This window comes from Hemibagrus wyckioides, linkage group LG03, assembly GCF_019097595.1.
Source record: "Hemibagrus wyckioides isolate EC202008001 linkage group LG03, SWU_Hwy_1.0, whole genome shotgun sequence".
Classification (NCBI taxonomy): Eukaryota; Metazoa; Chordata; class Actinopteri; order Siluriformes; family Bagridae; genus Hemibagrus; species Hemibagrus wyckioides.
Window position 1 is genome coordinate 18,679,970 of NC_080712.1, and position 21,473 is coordinate 18,701,442.

Below are 21,473 nucleotides of genomic sequence, written 5' to 3' on the forward strand. Positions count from 1 at the left end.
CAGTCAGGTTTCACTACGAGAGCTTTTACAAGAGGTTTTGTTTAGTTTGGTTTTTGTTTAGTTCCTGACAACACAAAAGCAAGAGGGTTTTTTTTCCCACTTAACCTATAAAAGCAATATTTAATGTCATTTTAAAGAAAAACCCAAGATAGGAATAGTGCTCACAGCAATTATTGGACTAAAAGTTCCACGATGCAGCTATATGACATACTGAGTTAACACTGAGACTCAGTCCAAGAAGTTATAGATTTATTAGATGATGGTGGTGGTGGTGGTATTAGCATGAATTTTCAATCTTCAAGACTTTTCCTGTTTGAGCCGAGTGTACAGGTGAGGAATTGAGTGAGCTGAACAAACCAAAGGTCTAAAGTGCTGCTGCATCTGTCTGATTAGGGAGAAATGATTTGAGGACTCCAAGTGGTGTTACTATAATCAGGTATATAACCAACCAACATGTAAACAGACTAACTTATCAATGACAGACTTTTAAACTAAAGTCCGGGTTCATTACATAATAAATCTTGGAGGTTTAAAAAAAAGTGCTTATGCATTGATTGCTTAATTGTGGTCTCACACCATTTCAGAACAGCAACCAGATTTGACACGTGCAAGACACATCTGCTTTACAAACGACTGAATGTATCCCAAAATACTAAAATGTCTTGTAATGAAAAAATTAAAAGCAGTAAGTACTATTTGTAAGTATTTTGTACAGCAAGTTCTTCCAGGTCGAGTGTAAACAATTCTAGGCACACAAATCCTCCTAGGGGCAATATTTTTTAATTGGCATAATGCTGGAGAGTTTTTAAATTCTAATGTCATTCTCAGACTAGTAACTCAAGTTGAAGGCAAACCCAGAAAACCTCTTATTACACTTACAGTAACTCTGACAATCACTTATAATCATGTAGATTATTGCAACATATGTAACATGACAATAGACATCTTAACAGAGCACGGTATGGTATATGCACATTGTAATTTTACACAAAATTTGATTTGTCCCTTATCTTAATAAAAATATGCTTAATATTTAGGTGAAGGGTGCTTTAAACAAGAATTTTTACTGACTTGCCAAACAACCTGTCAAATTTCATAATTTGTGTTGATATAGTGCAGAAATTAGAGCCCACTTCAGCAAGATCACATAATGTGTGTATTTAAAACAAGAAAACACTGCATTTCTTATCAAAATAAAATTCTATGGAGTATAAATGCAAAATGAGTTGCATATTTGTATCTGTTAACACTTTAAAATTACTTTTTAAAATATTATTTAATAGAGAGAATTTAATCACTTATGCAGTAGAAATTAGTCAAAGAAGACGTTGTAGGAGTGTATTTGTTATATAAGATATACAACTTTAAAACTGGAGGCATGTTGGTGTAGTGTTTAGCATGTTTGCCTCACACCTCCATTTTGTATGTTCTCTCTGTGCTTTGGAGATTTCCTTCCCTGTCCAAAGGCATGGTACAAATAATTTTCTGTAATGTGTGTGTGTGTTTGTTGGTTTGTGCCCTAGGATACGGTGTCCTCGGTCTCCTGCCTGGGATACAATTCAGGCTCCCTGTGACCCTGTGTAGCACAAGCGGCACAGAAAATTGATGGATGCATTCCATAACATAAGAGTCTGGTTAAGCTGAGCTTGCACAGTAAACATAAGCATCAACAGACCAAGTGCTTTGACAACATGCTGGCCTCAATACTGTAATGGATCAGAATCCATTACAGTATTGAGGCCTATGTTAATTTAACTCCTTCATTAATTTGGGATCTCAGACAGCTGTAATGTCTTTGTTGTGTGGAACTCCACGTATGTCAGACTCAGCTGACACTTCATCAGTGTTTAAAGTCAGCCAGGACGGTCAAGGCGGCATTCCAGCCAGCAGAACCCATAACACCCCCACCTGCACAAAACAAACAGTACACAATGAGGAGTGTATATAATAGCAGTCAAGATCATTCATCAGTGAGATTGATTTTGATGATGTCTTCTTTGTGTTCTTAGGTTGTTGTTGACAATAAGCTGAATACAAGGTGATGGAGTCCTTTAAAACCAATGCAGGTTAAATTCAAAAGTGAAGCATTTCAGCTATTCAGTTATAGACCTGGATGGCTGCCGCTGCCACACAGATACAGGCCTTTGACGGGTGTGCGGTAGTGTGCAATCGAGGGCAAAGGTCTTGCTAAGTAAAGCTGATCCAATGACATTGCACCATGGAAAATGTTCTGTGGTAAAATAATAATGCAAAGCAAACATATATCTTTAAACACAGCACATTATTAAAATAAGGCACAACCTCTGAAAGAAGCAAATCATTTTACTGTTGTCAAAGATCATCTCATGCAAAGTATATTCATCTGTTTAACAGTGCTGACAGGAGTAAACTCATCAAGTGTTTTTAGTGGTGATAAAATGATAATACCCCTCCAGTGAGACCAAATTCCCTCTCCAGATCAGGAGGAGCCAAAATATCCTTGCCAACTATTGATTGCTTAAATCCAGGAGCATAACTTTCAACACTATCAAACACTGTAAAGACACACACACAAAAAAAATAAAAATTACTCAAAATCATACAAACAAGAAAAAAATGACATCTTTTGTAGCATGTAGTAATTTAGAAAATGTCAAACATGACCTTTTGAAAACTAGACTCTAACCTGTATTTGCATAGTTTTCCCTGTCCTCATTTGTCCACGCTCGTCCCCCTTCCAGCCAGTAAGGTGTAAACTGTGTGAAAAAAGACACCACATGACAGCCAGGTGGGGCGAGAGTGGGATCCAGCACAGATGGTATAGTCATCTCGATCATAGGTCTGAGATAAAAGGAATGCTGCATCATTATCAGTATGACTTTAAAGCAAATATATATATATATATATATATATATATATATATATATATATATATATATATATATAAATATATATACACATCAGATGATCTAGTAGATTTTTTTTCTATTATAAATGTAAGTCATAGGTCTGTGGTTAGATATTTGTCTACTAAATGGCTGCCTTTGGTAGGCCCTTAAGCCTCAACTGTATAAAAGTGAGATAAAATCAATCACTCTGGATATGGATGTCTGCCAGATGCTGTAAATATATTTATACTGTATGTACATGTTCAGTACCTCTAAGAGAGTACTTAATCTTAATCACAGCATGCTGGCAACTCTGGATACTGAAAATTACAGTGCAGCGGCTGAAAAGCATCATTTCGAAACACTGTAGTTGGGGTTATTACTGGAATTAGATTTGCATATGTGACAGAGTTTGCATGTGGTTAACCTTGCATTGCACCTTTTCTTGAAATCAAGGCTCGTTAAGAGTCAGCTTATTAAATGAGAATCTTGTCTCATGTTTTGGAGTTCAAAGATACTAGTGCTGGGAAGCTAAAGCTTTGCTCTTTACAGCAGTGTATAAAACACAGAAAGTGATTCTGGCTTAAAATGATGAAAAATGATACGATGGGATAAAAATGAGTTGCAATTAATTGCAACATCTTTTGGCGAGAAATTGTACAGAAAACTGTTGCTTCAAGCATTAAAGTTGCGGTTAAAGTGGTTGAGGGTGTGTTATGCACAGCAGCTATAACATGCAAATAATTATCTTTGGTGTGTATGCAGTATGCAAAATGACGAGAGATTTCACTTATCTCTCTCTCTTATTTCACTAAATCTTTGCTTGAGATTTGTAGTCCTTTGCTGAATTATTTTTTAATTAAACCCAGCTGATCTCTTTTAATTCTATTATTTATTTGTGACCAATTATTCACCAATAACCAATAAACTAAAAGGCTATCATGCTCCAGGTTGCTGACCTTGAGGATGGGCGTCCTTGCTGACCCTCCTTATATGCTGCCTCTAATATCTCCACACTCTCACAGTTGAGATGAATGGAACACTGGTGATGTGGCCCTGGCTTTCCATCTGCAGCTGTATTAGGGGCAGCTAAGAAATTTGGGAGTTTGTCCACAGCCACTGTAAATGTACAAAGACGAAAGACTTGAAATCTTCTAATATTCACAGATAATGTAAGAAAATACTTGCACTTTGAGGGCCCTAAAACCGGACCATGATGAGCATACCATTAATTTTGGTCACAGGGGAGGTATAATCAATCTGATCGATAGCATTAATAAACTTTGGAGGAAGTGCATCCTATAAGCAGACAAGGATTATATGGAGAGATAACAAATTTAGTCATATCTGTTACATTTTTCCTTAAGTGAAACTAGCAGTATTTTTAATAATAAAAAAAAAAAAAAAAGTTACCTGTGGGGTAAGATGTTTGAATGTTACAAAGGGGGTAGCATTGGACAAAACCACTTTACTGTGAACTTCAGTACCATCTTTCAGCACAACTCCATTGGCAATATGACCTTGTCCAATCAGCACTTGACTAACCTCCTAAAAATCAAAGGTATCTTCAATACCTAGCATCAAAAATGCCTACAAAGTACTAAAAAATGGACACAGACTCTCATGTCACATCCTTACCTTTTCAGTAAAAATATCTGCACCAAGGGAACATGCAGAGTTAGCAATGGACTTGGAGACGCCACCCATGCCCCCTTCCACATAACCCCAGGCTCCCACCTCCTTTTCCAGCTCACCCATAATGTGGTGCAAGAGGACATATCTGCATTACACTATGCATTAGAGGAAAGCAAACAAACCTTGATGGAAAATAAAAGGCCCTAAAGCAGCATAGACCTACCCACTACCCGGGTTGTTAGGGCTCGTATTAGCTCCTATCACAGAGTCAGTGGCTAACGTTGCTCGGAGTGGCTCAGACTCAAACCAGTGATTTAAAACCTGTGGATGATCAGAAAAACAATAAATAAGGTAATACTATAGTTTATTTAAAAATGCATAAGTGATCGACACTAACTGCTGGAAAGCCTCTTTCTGATCCAGTTCACAAACCTAATACATAATAATGTACTTTACAGTAAAAGAAATTACATTTGAAAAAAGGTATCCAAACCATAGAGAGAGAAAGAGAGAAAGAGAAAGAGAGAGAGAGAGAGAGACTGAGGTTTTCTTTCTAACCCTGCAGGAGCCTAAACTGATTATGGTTTAGTCAGCTGATCATGTGTTTCAAGGGACTATCACATGTGGCTCCTGCAGGCCTTTTTGAGGATTTTTGAGGTTGTTTTTGTTGTTTTTCATAAAAGCTACATAAGCAGAAATTTTTTTTTCCTTGTTTGTTTGTTTGTTTTTTGTCGGATGAACCTTTACTATTTTAAATAAATCATGTACTACAAAATATTTCCTTCATGCAAAAATGTTTCGTTATTGTAGTTATAATAAATAAACTTTGTATTTCTACCACTATTTAGTACTATACATGGTATTGCAATGCCATTTTCTGTAATCTGTATTTTCATACAGTCCATTTACCATAAAATACCTAAAAAATGTAACATTATGTTTACTATATACTGCATATTTAGTGTTAAGACTACAAACACAAAGACTGACTGCTAATTTTACAGCAAAAAATCCTACCTTCAATTTATGGTTGTGCTGTTTTTTTTCCCCCTATACTTTACTGTAAATATAAAATGGTCTTTCACTGGTCTTTAAAGGCAAGGAACTATTTAACCATATTGCCACACAAAACCTGTATTTTACAATAGATTTAACTGGATTTTTACGGTGTAGTGTTATTTGGAATTTATAATAGCATGTAATATTGAATTGGAGGAATTTTATTTATAAGTATACATAAGTACTGGTGTGAAACCCCAAAATGATTTCTGGTGCAAACAGAAAATATAATATATATACAATCTAGTTAATAAATAGATTTGCAAATTATCTACTTCATATAAATGTATTTAAGAATCGGCTGACCTTCATTGCTGGAGCTGTAATTAGTTCATAGAATTCTGGAATGTTTTTTCCCAGTTTCAGCCCTAAAAACAGATACATCATAGAAAATATTTCATTCATATCAGGATAAACAATAGTTGTGTATATTATTAAAAACTATATTTACTCCACATTTGGTATCCTTGTAAGTTGTATTTATGGCTTATAAATGATAAGTCAACAGAATAAAAACAGAATTTACTTTCAATTATATGTTTAGAATATTGAGATGGTATACCAGATTTTATTAAAGGCTTCACACTTCTCATTGCTGCAAATCTTTTCCTCAAGGATCCCTCAGTAATTCCTAGGACATCTACAGGTGGTGCATCAAGGAGTGGATGAATTGCACAGGCAAGCTTCTCCAAATGTGCCATATACTCAGGGTAAGCCTGGGAAAGACATTTTTCTCAACATGTCTCAACATTCTGTATAAATTTCAGAGTCAATAACCATTATGCAAATCCTAGTATTTGTATAAACATCAATACAAGATCTTATGAAATGCATACATGATAAATAATTTGGTATAAACCTTTGCATCTTTCTTTGAGAATTTTCCAATCTCTTTCTGATTCTCTGCCAGATTATTGCCTAGTAATAGAGAGCGAGGGGGCTGCCCTCTGACCCCTTCCTCCAGCATGGGGGTAAATGCATGGGGATCCCTCATGTACACCTTCAGCCCATGTTTCTGAAAAGTTAGAAAGAGAAGAAAAGCATCAGTCAACATTTTTACCACCCCATGTCCATCCAAACAGAATTCTTCTAACAATAATTCTTTTAGTATCACATATTTTTTAAGTCAATTCTCCCTTTATGTTCTACACTACATTTAGATAGGTCAAGTCTGACAGGTCTGAAAAACCATAGTGTTGATTTCACGGTGGAAAAAAATAATTAGTGGCATTGAATAACACATGAGACATTGATATGTGTGGTGGTTTGGGAAAACTATAAAATTGTTTTTGTTGCCATCATGTACTTTAATCCCTCTCCTTAATAAAAGTCTATAAAAAAGAAAACAACAAACTGGCCTGCAGATCTTTATTCTTTTCTAACCTTGCCTATGCAAGGATATCTATCTATCTACCTATCTTCCAGCAAAGATGATAAGAAGACAATGGTGGAAATAGGTGTGTCTCATGATAAGACTTGAGAGAATGATTTGATTGATGGTGATAATCAAAGTGACTGCACATTTTAGGTTATAAAATGCATTAGGTTACAAGTCTAGAGAGTTACAATCATTTGTTTTCTAGAACACATCAGCTCAGGATTATATCAAATCAAGTTAAGATAATTTTACCTGACATAATTTAGACACTGCTGTTAATACAGACAATAAATTATGATTTAAATATCAGAATTTCTAATCATCTATAAGTGTTGTTTGATGGGTTTATACATGAGATATACTTTTTATTTTTTACTAAATTATTAACTTGACATATAAATAATGGCTTATATAAACATAAACCTAGATTTTATTGTCAATATATGTAGGCCTATGTCTTCTTTATTACATGCAAATAAATTCAACAAATAGTAGTTACTTTTAGACAGTCAGTGTTTTGGTGTCTTTCAGTGGAATTAAAATAGAACCTTTTCAGGCTAGCTTTTAAGGCTACTTTTAAATGCTATCAGTTTACTTCTGATTAAGTTTTTATTACCTACAAAAGAGAAACATATTCCAGTTGATTAGAAACTGTAGTTTTCAAAATAATACAAAGTCAAACTTTTATAATCTTAGAGGCCATCACACACCTGTATTGAAATATAAACCAAATACTACACCTTGAGCTCTAGATCCTGATAAATGTGAGGGCGGAGTAAACTGAGGAGATAAGAGGCCCGGGAAAAATGAAAGCCTTTTGAGAAAAGTTGAGAAAATGTATGTTAGGAAACATCAGTGTAGAGCAGTTTGAAAAACATATTCCACTTTTTGTGCTACTGGTCATTCATAAAACGTTTATCTGCCATGTGGAAGGTTCTTCCCTTCCCAGTGAATAAATACACTATAACAATAGGCTAATATCATACACTTTAACCCATCTTAAAAATGTTGTACAAATGTTGTAGTGGTAGTAAATTATGTGTGGTAGTATGTTGGATTATTCTCTAATTATTTGAAAGAAGAAAGTGGTGGAAGTTTGTACACCAGAACATCTAAAAAGCATTATAAAAATTTGTATAAAGATTACACACCATTCATAAGCATCAAGCCTTCTATGGGCCATGTCATGGGTAACTACATGACACCATAGAAGGCTTGGAGTTCATGAATTTATTTAATTAATTCTGGTATATAGACCCATCACTGTGAAAAAAACAGCAAACAAAACAAAAAGAAGATGTTCATTCTAGTGACTAAACAGCTACAATACAACCATGCATTTCCTGAGAATAGCAGGACAGGGCATCTCTCACACACACACACACAAAACACACCCACACATGCAATTTTAGAGTAGCTACTGGTAGGTTTTAGGAGGGGTGACGTAAACAGAGAACCCTGAAGAAACCCACATGGCACAGAGTGAACATGTGAAACTCAAAGGTTACTCAGGTAACAAAAGGTGTACCTGGAGATCAGGATTAAAAACTAAGAACTAAAACTGGAGCTAAGTTCAGAATAAAAAAACAATTGCTTAATCAGTGCTGCTAATAAATGTTATTTACACTCAAAAACATGATATGATGCCAACAACTGGAGGCGTAATCTGGCATGAGACCTAGTAAACATGCTAGGACAGCATTATAATTAAGTGATAGCTGGTTTGTTCAGAGATGGTTGTTTCAGACTTTGTCTTCTCAGTCAGGACTTTTGTTCATCAGCAGCAGCACAATGAAAATGATGATGTTTTTCTAATCTTCAACTCAGTTTTTGGGAAATTGTGCTCATAGTAGATTCAGATTCCTGTTCTAGTTGTAGCCCATCCACCTCAAGGTTCAGTATGTTGTCTGTTGTTATCTGGTTTGAGATGCTTTTCTGCTCACCGTAGTTTCAAAGAGTGGTTATTGAATTTACTTTAGCCTTCCTGTTTGCTCAAACCTACCTGCCGATTTTCCTCTAACCTCTCTCATCATTTGTTTTCTATTCTGATGTTTTATGTTAGGATTAAGTGGATATTTCAGAGACAGTCCAAGATCATCTTCCTCATCATCTTCTTCTCCATTCTCTCACATATTAATGGTTCAAAAAAAAAGAGCAAGTGTATAAAAATTATTGACTGGTACTGTAGCTCCTCCATTCATTCATAAACTCCAGTCACTTTTACAATATGCCAATTTTGGGCCATTGAAGTAATTTTTCCAAAAATGAAACATGGCAAGACATGTTTGCCATCTGACGTCTCTTCAGTATAATCCTGAAGCTTTAATGTTAAACTCTGACATTTAGCAGCAGCTTAGAACATTTGGTTGTTTAGTAATCTGAAAGAGAGCATTTACTGATCTTATGCATATACACATTTACAGTACTGAATGAATCTGTGCTCACAGTGAAAGATCAAAAGTTCAGTGTCAACCCACCCTTCTGATCAGTAGCCCAGAACCATAACTGCTGAGTACAGCAGATTTGCTTATGTGGTTTCTGATAGTGTGTGGCAGCCATCTTGAGTCCAGAATAACTTGCTTCCTCAGCATATAGTTTAATATAATGTCAATAAGCACTAACTGGCTAAATAAGCTGTAACTGGCTACATTTAGATGATTTCCCATGAAACACAAAATAGCTCATAAGAAGCTCATAATGTTGAAGTGATTAAGAACAAATTAATACAGTTTGCAGATTTATTTGCAAGCAAAACCCAGGTGGTGGCTGCATAAATATATACTTCCCTGTTGGTGTACCCTTTAATTATTTCTGGTGCAACCAGTTGCCATCAGATATTACATAATTAGTTATTAGAGTACAATTAAAAGTGTCACATGATGTCAATAACTATACCTGGAATGCCCCAGGGTTTGTTAGAGAAAATACCTAAACAATAGCATAATGAAAACAAAGACACTTTTTGTTTTGAAAATGGAGAGAGATTCAGCACAGCCACAACTCTATCTAAAGGAGGCCTACCACCGGAAAAAGGGGAATTAGTCAGAAAGACAATCCACTGTATAAAGAAGACGTTGTCTAAAGGTGGGCTTATTTCGCCATTTGAGACTGTACGTGTACTGTAGTCATTTAGATATTGTTTAAATATAGTTTTCATGATGCAAAACTAGAAACAATAAACATCTCTTATTTGTTAGTAATAATAGATTAGTAGCTCCAGGGCAAACCTAAGAAGTAAACTTCAGACACCAAACTGGTCAGAGCTGATCAACTACATATGGTGTAAGAGCCAAATTATGTACAGCCACAGTGGTACACAAACTATGGAGAGGGGACAGTAGAATCGATAGGGAGTAAGCAGAAGGAATTTTAAGTTTAATTTTTTTTGACCATTTAAGCACTCTTAATTCTGCATTTAGTATTGGGCATGAGAAAAAATACACACAGAGTGTGTACATGACTATAAACAGAAGAGTGCATGAACACCAGTTTTCTTACAGTCGTTAAAAAATGTCTTGTGGGAAGAATCGGGAAGCACAAAAATTTCAGAAGCAAAATTTGGATGCATGTAAATAGTCAATGGGAAATTTCAATAATTTTGAATGGTTTGTGAGATGTTTGCATTTCATAAAGTCCAAAAACTTCTGGACTCTCTGTACCCACCTGGAATGATCTCTTCAGTCACTGCAGCTCCACCAAGTACACTTCTGCGCTCTAGTACTGCTGTTTTTAAACCTCCCTTCTGCAGATACGCAGACTGAAGAACAAGGTTCATGTTTTTCCACAGTTTAGGTAAAGTTCATGTTTCATATGTTACATTTACACCAACAGCTACTTACAGCAATCAGTCCATTGTGCCCTAAGTAAAGAAAACAGAAAGTTATGGTTAGAGCATTTGATTATTCTAGAGATCAGTAGGTTTTAATTTGCTGGGCTTTCAGTGATGGGTTTTCCAAGACGCTAATTATTCGTGATCTCATTCATAGGAAAATTCTTTAATTGAGGTCTGTTTCCTGAAACCCATCATAACTAACGTATTACGTAAACTAGTTTGTGAATTAACAGTAACCTATTAGTTATTCATTTAGGATTTGGTTATTTAGAGCTTGCTTGCAGTTGAACTTTAAAAAAGACAGAGGGCGACATTTAAAAAAAGCCTCGGCCATAAAAGTCAATGTCAAATACATTATACAGTGAAACCTTGACTTACGAGTGAGTCAACTTACGAGTCGCTCGGTCGATTTTTTGCTTTAAGATACGAGCCGAGATCTGAGTTACGAGCGCGCGAGCTTACGCCACCCGTCACTCGGTAGCCCAGCGAGCGGTCAGTTCACGTGGTTATCTCTCCAGGCCGTGTATTGGCGCTGTGTATCGACACTTCCTCACTCATTTTCCAAACATTTTGAAAGGGAGGAAGAAACAAACCTCCTTGGCTTGGACAGGTTTTTATTGAAACGCCCTGCAAGTGAAAGCGAGGAAAGTGTGGCGAAAAAGGTAAAAGTCAGTGAAGATGATTAAGTGAAGTGAAAAAAATAAATAAATAAAAAAAAGTAGCAATTAAGTTTAGCCATAAAGTGTAGCATAGTGTGTAAGTTAAATTTAGCAATTAATTGTAGCATTAAGTGTGGAGTGAGTAAGATAAGTTAAGCGATAGAGCACGAAATGAAAAACTCCGCCACCCTCCTCCTCCTCCGCTAGCATCTTCAACGTAAATACACTTAATAAAACCAGTTTATTTCTTTATATTCTCTTTTATTATGTATTATTATTTTTTTATGCATTATTTGTTATTTATAAAGTACATTTTTCTTATTTAAAAACACGTAACAAAAAATGATTGGTGTGGTTTTTGGGGGGCTGGAACGGATTAATAGCATTTCAATTCATTTTAATGGAGAAATTGAATTTGATATACGAGCAAATTGAGTTACGAGCTCAGTCACAGAACGAATTAAACTCGTAAGTCGAGGTATCACTGTATTGCCAAATGTTTTGGCACGTCTGACTTTACATGCACATGAATGTAATATAGTTGGCCCGCCCTTTGCAGCTACAGTATAACAGCTTCAACTCTTCTTGGTAAGGCTTTCCACGAGGTTTAGGAGTGTGTTTATGGGAATTTTTGACCATTCCTCTAGAAACGAATTTGTGAGGTCAGGCACTGATGTAGGACCAGAAGGCCTGGCTCGCAGTCTCCGCTCTAATTCATCCCAAAGGTGTTCTCAGGTTGAGGTCAGGACTCTGTGCAGGCCAGTCAAGTCCCTCCAGACCAAACTTTCTCACCCATGTCTTCATGGACCTTGCTTTGTGCACTGGTGTGCAGTCATGTTGGAACAGGAAGGGGTCATCCCCAAACCGCTCCCACAAAGTTGGGAGCATGAAATTGTCCAAAATGTCTTGGTATCCTGAAACATTAAGTGTTCATTTCACTGGAACTAAGGGGCCAAGCCCACCCCCTGAAAAACAACACCTGAATTCAATGATTTGGAGGGGTGTCCCAAACTTTTTCCCAATATACTGTATAAACCTAGTGATGACCAACTGACCAGCTTTATCCATGGTGTAGTGGTTGCTTAGCAACACCAGGGTTTTAGGACCAAATCTCAGGTCGTTTTAATGAATCATGTTATATGTACAAAAACAAAGGAAGCAAACTGCTTTTATAAATAAATAATAACTTCATTCAAATGGTATCAAGAAGTTAACAAAAGTGTTAAAAATAAATAAAAATGAAAAATTTGTGTTGAATTGGTGTACACAATTGAATGCAATTAACTTTTTAATGTAGCGTTTGCTTGTTGTTTTGTACACTGAAAAAAAAGTTTATTAAATGTATATGATTCAAATAGACTTGCAGTAACACAATGGGTTGGTACAGCCAGCATGTTTTAGTGGTGTATATTGAAAACCCTGAAATAAAATGACACTTAATAAACACATAATATCTGAGCTTTGGCTCGAGCTTCATGCTGTGAAACTGCCAAGTTATCCATATACACTCACGACCCGTACATTAACAGTAAAGTCAATGTGACTCCGTTAAATAAGCTTGCGTTAACCGTCCGCTATTTCTGCGTTTGCTGTTTTAAAAGTGTTGCATAAAGGAGGAGTGAACGTGGCCTACTGCTCCATGTTGTGCACACGCTGCAGTTTAGTGCATGAAGCTGACATCTGCAGGCAGGCACTACACTAGAAGTACACAGCATTGCCTACCTCCACCGATTATAAGCGCGTCGTACTGGGATTTGATCGCGGTGCTGTGGCTGGACCTCCATCCCGTTCCCACAATGTCCAGCGCTGCTGCCCGACAGTGAAAAGCTCGCAGAGTTACAGCCATCGCCACAGCTTTCTCAAACCGACCTTTGGCTGTAATCTTACTCACGGTACTTTACTCCACCCCCAAACTCGTTGTGAGCTAATAATCTTCATGCACGGTGAGCATAAGCTGGAAAACATTTGTTGTAGTAGCCGAACGTTCTAAATTGATATTTATACAGCAGTTGTACTAGTAAACAAGCACCTAGCAGAGTTTTTTTTTTTTTTTCTGGAAATCACAATCAAACAATCAAAATTATTATATTATTACTGAGCTCTTATAGTTGGATTGACCACACAAATCTAATAGGTTAAATGCAAATCTCAATAACATACACTTTGAATTTTTTTCAGGTGTTGTTTTTCAGGGGCTGGGCTCGGCCCCTTAGTTCCAGTGAAAGGAATTCTTCGTGCTTCAGCATACCAAGACATTTTGGACAATTTCATGCTCCTAAATTTGTGGGAACCGTTTGGGGATGACCCCTTCCTGTTCCTACATGACTGTGCACCAGTGCATAAAGCAAGGTCCATAAAGACATGGATGAGCGAGTTTGGTGTGGAGGAACTTGACCAGCCTGCACAAAGTCCTGACCTAAACCCGATAGAACACCTTTGGGATGAATTAGAGCGGAGACTGTGAGCCAGGCCTTCTCAGTGCCTGACCTCACAAATGCACTTCTAGAGGAATGGTCAAAAATTCCCATAAACACACTCCTAAACCTTGTGTAAAGCCTTCCCAGAAGAGTTGAAGCTGTTATAACTGCAAAGGTCAGGCCAACTCTATATTACATTCATGTGCATGTAAAGGCAGACGTCCCAAAACATTTGGCAATATAGTGTATATACATATACCAGCTATTAAAGCTTTAAAACCACCTCATAATATTGTGATGGTCCCCCTTGTGCCTCCAAATCAGCTCTAATACATTGAGGCATGTACTTCACAAGGCCTCAGAAGGTGTGCTGTGACATCTGGTACCAAAACGTTACCAAAGGGATCCTTTAAGTCCAGTAAGTTGTATGGTGAGGCCTCCATGGATCAGACTTGTTTGTACATACCACAGATGCTCGATCAGGCTGAGATCTATGGAATTTGGAGGTCAAGAGTACTGTGAACTCTTTGTGATATTACTGAAACCATTTCTGACCAGGTTTTGCAGTGTGGAAAGGTGCATTATTCTCCTGAAAGAGGCCTCAGCCAATAGGGAATATGTAAGGGATAAGAGTCAGGATGGGCACTCTGAGCACTCTGCAGTTACACAGCCTGTTGTACAGCAAGCCACAATGGACTTTGTGTTCTGACACCATTCTATAATAGCCAACATTAACTTTTTCAGCAGTTTGTGCTACCGGTTCACATTTTGTAAGTACTATTAACTATCACAATTTGGCCCTGGTCAAAGACTCAGGTCCTTATGCTCACCATTTTTTTTTGCTTCCAACACAACAGCTTCAGGAATATATGGTTCACTTCCTGTCTAATATAACCAAAACCTTGAGATGCCATTTTAATGAGCTAATCAATGTTAACCTCACCTGTTGGTGGTTTTAATGTTATGGCTGATCGGTGTATATTAAACTGAGAAGTGGGCGCAGTACCTTCAGCAGGCAGCTACTCAATCTTGGAAGAAATTATTATATAAAACAAATGTATACAAAGTGAATTGCATTTGCTGTTACTTCTAAATTATCCTAACCTGGCAGTCAATCTTGTTTAGAAATATAAGGCCTTTAAATAATGTCCCTTGTACCTCATATTGAGTTATATTAAATGGGATATTTAGGAATAAAATGTTCTTTGGCTGCAGCAAATAGCCAAATTCTTATTGTATACAATTAAATAATGTTTGTATAGTGGGATTATGTTCGTAAAACTGTACTGAGGGGGTTGCAGTGTTCTTTATTCATTTATTTATGTGTTGTTCTGCAGTGTGGCCACTAGGAGGCAGCGCGGTTTTAAACAGGAAAAATGCGTAAACATGTTATTCCAAATTTGTACAGCAGGTGGTGGACAAGCACTACACTTCATTACATCTCTACTGAGATGTGTTATTACTATTCGCAAGAGTTAATAACTGTAACACTTTCTAATAAGGGCACATAATTCATCATGGATCAAGTCTTACTTAAGGTTATATTATTATTAGTTCCTGATTGGTTAATGCATTCATTCACCATTAGTTCATGATGAACTAACCATTAAATCATTTTTTTTATTCATACAATTCATGTTCATAATTTCAGGACATTGTCAGGTGCCCCTTCAATATTTAAAGGATGCAGTTTGCACCAGAAAATGCAAGAAAAAATAAAATAAATAAAAACATACATTTACTATTTATGTGGAGAACATAAGATAGTAATCAGGTATTATTATTATTATTATTATTATTATTATTATTATTATTATTATTATTATTGTTATTATTATTGTTGTTGTTGTTGTGTGTCATAAGGTATCTTAATGACATCAGGTCTGAGATGTAGCTAGTTACAAAAAGTGACTCTGAAAGTCTGATGATTCATTTCAAACTAAATCACATTAATAACTTCTTTTTGCATTAGAAGAAAGAGAAATCGTAATGACTTCCAATATATTCCATGAGAAGAGTGCTCGTGAGATTGTCCACTCTGCTAACGGAAATCATCTTGACTGAAGAGCCATCCGTAAGAGTCCATAAGTGCTTCTACATCTGTGTTAAATGAGATAAGAGGTAATATATCAAAGCCATACTGATGTGACTGTATACAGGTTTTAGAAGCAGCACCTTAAAGCAGGATATTAGTGGTTTGCATCATTTCGCTCAAGTAACAGTAAATAATCAAACATTGGAAGTGGTGGTTGGAGAAGAGTTCGTCAATTAAGTTTGGCTTTAATTGACATCATGTAAATTGCTCTTCAACAGAATACAATATCCTTTAACTTCCACTTGTTTTGCTTATGCCATGAAAAACAACTCCAGTTTTCTTTTATTGATTCTAATGCTCCCAAGGAGAGGAATGAAGCAGACCTCAATTAACCATATTGAGTTTCGCAACACCTCTATCAGTGTACATAATAAGGGAATTAGGGACATGGAAGAAAGATCACCCTCCATAACTCCTAGCTTATCTTTCCTTAAACGAATGCATCTGGCCAACACATAATCAACATTAATTAGATCAAGTCTGGGAAATTTTCTTCTTGTAAGCAAAAATTAACACTTCATTCCCTTGGTCGGCAGAAATTCAACACTCCAGCTTTAACAGCAAGAGTAAATCAAAACGTACATCATTTGAAAATGACTCCACTTCAAACTAGATTAGTGTAGCTCATGATTGAGCAAGTCAGATAATTTCTAGCTGAAACATCAGAGAAGAAACACTAATTATGGATTTTTAGGTTACTGGCGATCAGCATCATGCTAGTGATCTTATAAGAACTCCTTAATACCTGTCCAGTGTGTAATCAGAGCTGGCAATGAGTGTGTGTATTATAATGCAAAAATAATAGGACATTTTCCATCCCGTGATTAACCTGTGGCTATATTTTGGTTTTGGTGCTAATTCTGTATGTCCACATGCAGTATTTATGTTCAATTATTTGTCACCATTTCCACACATGTTCTATTGCATACCTGTTTTTTATTCACTTACTTCAGTTTTTTGTCCATTTTTAATCTTTTGGATAAAAGACAACCAAATGTTTTTCAACCCAACTATTTAATGAATCATATATAGCCTATGCTGATTTAAATATTGTTGTGTTTTGGTAGTTTGATCAAATCTATTCAGTGTTGAGCGACAATGAAGCCAATATGGTGATGATATTATGTGGTCATTTGTGCATTTGTAGCAGGCAAAGAGGTGCAGTGAACTGTGATGCAGCTACAAAAAGACTGTATATCAAGAAGAATAAATATATTATACAAACAGTATAATATACAAAAGAAAAGCATTAAAAATACAGAAAGGACTACGCTTGCATGAATATATCTGTAGTGTATGTATATGTCTGTGCATATGTATGTACACTATAAGTGTCCTGTGTATTATGCAAATGTGACATTTATGATCAAGTGCAGTGTGTGTGTTTGTGTGTTTGTGTCACATGCAGAGTAGCTGAAGGGAGTTGGTGGTCATGAGTTCAGGGTTCTTATAGCTTAGGGATGATTTTTTCTTTTTGTTTTTTTGAAAAATGTATTGCTTTTCTAAACTGATCTAAAACAGTTATAAGCAACTACGTAAAATGTCCGGTAACTATCCAGTATTTACCCTCAACTAGAAAATGACTTAACGGATGGAGTTGATGCTAGTCTAACCTGGCATTCACAAAGAAACATGCTCCATTATCAGACACACAGACAGAGCTATAGTAATCAGAGATATAGCAATAACTAAATTGTGTAGCATGAGGAGTTTACTGCAGATAAATTGCAATGATTCTCTATAGTTTTTTCTAAACTGTCTAACATTGATTAGATGCTTTGAATTGAAATGTAATAAAATGGAAAGGAGTCCATTCCATCGATGTACATTGTTTAGTCACTGGATAGATGAGACCTTTGCGATTCATTACAAGTACTTTGAAGGATTAAATAGTAATGTAAAAAGTATGTTTTTTCCTTTCAAATCTAATTAAGTACAAATATAAACATTCATCTAAGACATAATACACTTAAGCATAGTAACTAAGTAGAATTTCTCTAGTATTTTACACTCATTCCTGCACATACACACAAAGCTCCACCCTCCAGAGTGTAGACATCACTTAGAGTTAGCAAGGACAGTGGCGACATCAAGGACTGTGGTGACATCACTTTCAAGGGCGATGCAGGCTGTTTATTACTTTGTTTAGAAAAAGATTATAAAAATATTTTAGGGAAGATTCTTATCTACCTCACAAGTAGATAAGAAAGTACTTGTGAAATGTAAGCAGTGAATACTGGCTAGAGACTAGTTTATATCAGAGTGGCTGTACTTTCCTTCAGTACTTTCCTGAGCTTTAAGCATTAACGATACATCTTTCTCCTTAGTACGTGTCTGTTCATTGAAATTGGCAATTTATGGCATACCATGATAGTTAACTTATCTGGAGCAAATTATAGCCTAACCATATCTAACCATAGCCAACACCTCTTCTTTTTAGAGCATGGTGCAAACCTGACCTGTGGATTTGTCCCAAAGGCCATTCAACTGCTTAACAACCAATCTATAAGACTAAACTATAAATTAAACTATAAACACTAAACTATATAGAATTGCTTCATTTTTCTGGTTTTCTTTATACTGGCCTGCCCTACGTTTTTCAACTCCATTATCATGAGTCATTATATAAAGCCAGTTATATAAACAGATTACGTTTATATACCTGCCCAGGTGTAAAGTTACTAATTTTATCCCCTTCTTCAATAAAATATTTCATGGAATTATCATGGAAATGTGAAATCTAGTTTTACTACATTCCATTTCATTGTGTCTTTGGAAACACATTATGATGTGTGTGTGTGTGTGTTTTAGCTCAAAGTAGATGTAACTGGATTCCATAATGTTTTCTTTCTGAAAACACTGAGATGGGAGGGTGTTGATGACATGGCTTTGTCATGACTAAGAGGAGGCCCATGTAAACAAGAAGTTTGGAGCAAACTTTTTTAAACTGTTTTTCTTAACCATGTAATAACTTCTGCTGTCATTGCTTAAGTATTTATTTTGGTTATTTTCTATATATTTTCCCATTTATTTGGGAACAGCTGCCTCCCTTAGATACTCTAGCCTCCTAAGACCTGAGTTTGCATTTTAGATTTCTTCTACCTATTTGGGGTTAGGAGGAACCAATAAATATAATAACCAGATATTATCATTGAAAATGAAGCCACTTCTTTTTGTGTACAACAGGTTCCAGTTACAAAGAATTAAGTATTATGGTGCACACAACCAAAAATATGATGTCCTCGTATGAGGACGCCAGGTTGTAGGAGGTTAGATTCGCTGGCCTGACACAAACAACAGATAAGAAGCAGCAGCAGCCTGCAGAAGATGATATCCACCAGAGATGCTAGAGATGGATTGGTCACACCCTCCTCAAGGCAAATGCTCAGTTGGAACCTCCAGGGATAAAAATGAACTGGGGCCAGGCATACAAAGAAGCAGCTGGAGCAACTGGTCCAGGATCCAGGAAGATGATAAAGAAAATGAAATGGAATGCTCCACTTTTACTATAAGCCAGTTTTTCTAATGAATTTTCTTCCTGGGTCATGTTTGTTTTTTAATCCTTTTGTGATCTCTTTGCAATGAACAAAACACAATTCACATCTTGATTCTAGCTATCTTGATTTAAGTTTACAACAGAATGGAGATTCCACAGCAAAGTTTGTGCCATTTATGTTTTGCAGCTGCATTGGGTTATGCAACAAAAATCTGCTACATCTGCTACATTTCCAGAGGAAAGAGAGGGATAGTCACTCATAAACTTTTGCAAGTCTCTGAACAGATGCAGCTGTGCCGTGATAGACTGTAACTTGCTTAATGCTCCACTGGTAATTACAAGATTTCCTTTGTTACAGATGTCATACATGTCTGCTGTTTGTAGCAGGTGATGTAAATGCACATGTATGTGCAATGTTGATAATTTGATACTCAAATAAAAAAAATTTGGTGAAAAATTGGTGAAAATTTAACCAATTTTACCACTAATTATACTTTAATTATACTTTTATCTCAAATAACAGACTATTAATATTATTATTAATAATAATAATAATAATAATAATAACAATAATAATAATAATAATAATAATAATACATTGTTATGGATATTATAAATGTTTATAATTATTATTAAATATAATATTGATATAAATTCATAGAATGGCTATAAGACAGTATTGCCTCGCAATAAATCTCGTTACTTTTTGATCAGATATTGTCCACTGTCCTCAATACTACACAGATCACAAGTACTGGTTATAAGAGTTGCAAAAGCAAGTTTATTCTCATCCCCTCTGTGTAAAGCCTGACTCAGCTGCCCTTCTGCAGTCACTAATCACTTTTGTTCCTAACAGCCAAATACTGATCACTGTAACACACTTCTTGGTGCTTTGGTTTAAACTCTCAGCCTATATTTATAAGCAAGAAAAAGACTATTCCACATGTAAGCACTTCCTTCGTGTCTATTTCCTAACTACTTAACACCACTTCCTCTTGTTTGTTTGCGTTCTTCATAGATAGAATGATTTTGTAGATATGTAAACATTTAGTTTGTGTAGCAAAGAATTTTGGTTTCATTTATTATGAAGATAAAATAGCTAAAACTTCTCTTTCAAATGCAAAAATTCTAATTAGCCTCTGATCATCTGGTAATTTCTAGAAACTTTTTTGACTATGCTTTTGCCAACACTGCCTTAAACTAGCTTTTACTTATATCATAATCCAAATACAGTCTACAAAGTTAACCACATTCGATCTCAAATCCCATCACAAAATCATTCTTTCCAAACTTCACATGACCTACCACATATGAATAATAATTGAGACAAGAATCAAGGTATCAAAGTTATAGAGAGGCTAAAAGTATTAAACAGTAATTAACAATAAATGCATCACTGGACTGTGTTCACTCTTGCATGAATCCCTCATAAAAATTTCTCCAAAATTCTCCAAACTTTCACGTATTTCAAATAATTCCTTGTTTCTTGTGTCAATGAATCAATGATTCTAATAGCCAGATTCTCCACTGTTTTGGCAAAACTCTTTGTATGTATGCTGTGAGTTAATTTCAGTTCAAATGTCATTCCCATCAAGCCGTCAAGAGGACATCAGTGTAGATACATCAAGTCAAAGCAGCATTTGAGATTTTCTTTAGGCTACATTAATATAGTGTTCCTAATAAAGTACATTAAGTACTTTATTAGGAAAACTATACTAATACTGGGCCTCCCTTTGCTCTCAAAACATCCTAAAATCTTTGTAGCATGTATTCCATGCAAAATGTTGGAAGCCGTCCTTTGAGATCTGGTGACTAGGAAGACCACTGAAGTACCCTGAACTCATTGTCATGTTCATGAAACCATGAAAAGTGGATAAATTGTGTCAAGGAAGGGATGTACATGGTCTCAGCAACAATACATTTACATTCAAGGCATTCCTTAACCAGAATTGTGTACAAAAGTGCTTTGAAGTCTCTAACAATGACTAGATCAACACTGGTTCGCTAGGTCACAGGAAGAGGTAGGTCTTTTTGA

General features: G+C 35.9%; 1 protein-coding gene across 2 annotated transcripts; it reads right to left on the reverse strand.

Moving 5' to 3' along the window:
• Positions 1-1,491: 1,491 nt before the first annotated feature.
• On the reverse strand, positions 1,492-13,330 carry pyroxd2 (pyridine nucleotide-disulphide oxidoreductase domain 2). 2 transcript variants are annotated; one of them, XM_058386721.1, is made up of 16 exons: positions 13,153-13,328; positions 10,779-10,798; positions 10,603-10,696; positions 7,680-7,753; positions 6,421-6,576; positions 6,124-6,277; positions 5,868-5,929; positions 4,726-4,823; positions 4,506-4,647; positions 4,281-4,415; positions 4,094-4,166; positions 3,827-3,986; positions 2,666-2,820; positions 2,428-2,534; positions 2,110-2,230; positions 1,492-1,908 (listed from the first exon to the last, which is right to left on the reverse strand). In XM_058386721.1, exons 1-16 carry the CDS (start codon positions 13,274-13,276, stop codon positions 1,841-1,843), a joined length of 1,743 nt encoding a protein of 580 aa, XP_058242704.1. In that variant the 5' UTR covers positions 13,277-13,328; the 3' UTR covers positions 1,492-1,840. The 2 variants fall into 2 exon arrangements, 1 of the variants encoding a protein (XP_058242704.1); XR_009204374.1 differs by lacking the exon at positions 1,492-1,908 and having other exon boundaries at positions 2,666-2,735; positions 13,153-13,330.
• Between the last annotated feature and the right edge of the window lie 8,143 nt (positions 13,331-21,473).

Bases quoted from the DNA above. Each gene is read 5' to 3' on its own strand.
- pyroxd2 (XM_058386721.1), bottom strand. From the start codon at position 13,276: ATGGCTGTAACTCTGCGAGCTTTTCACTGTCGGGCAGCAGCGCTGGAC. The intron at 4,648-4,725 runs GTAGGTCTATGC...AGTGTAATGCAG, and splicing joins CCTAACAACCCGGGTAGTGG to ATATGTCCTCTTGCACCACA. The intron at 3,987-4,093 runs GTATGCTCATCA...GTACATTTACAG, and splicing joins CCCTGTGACCAAAATTAATG to TGGCTGTGGACAAACTCCCA.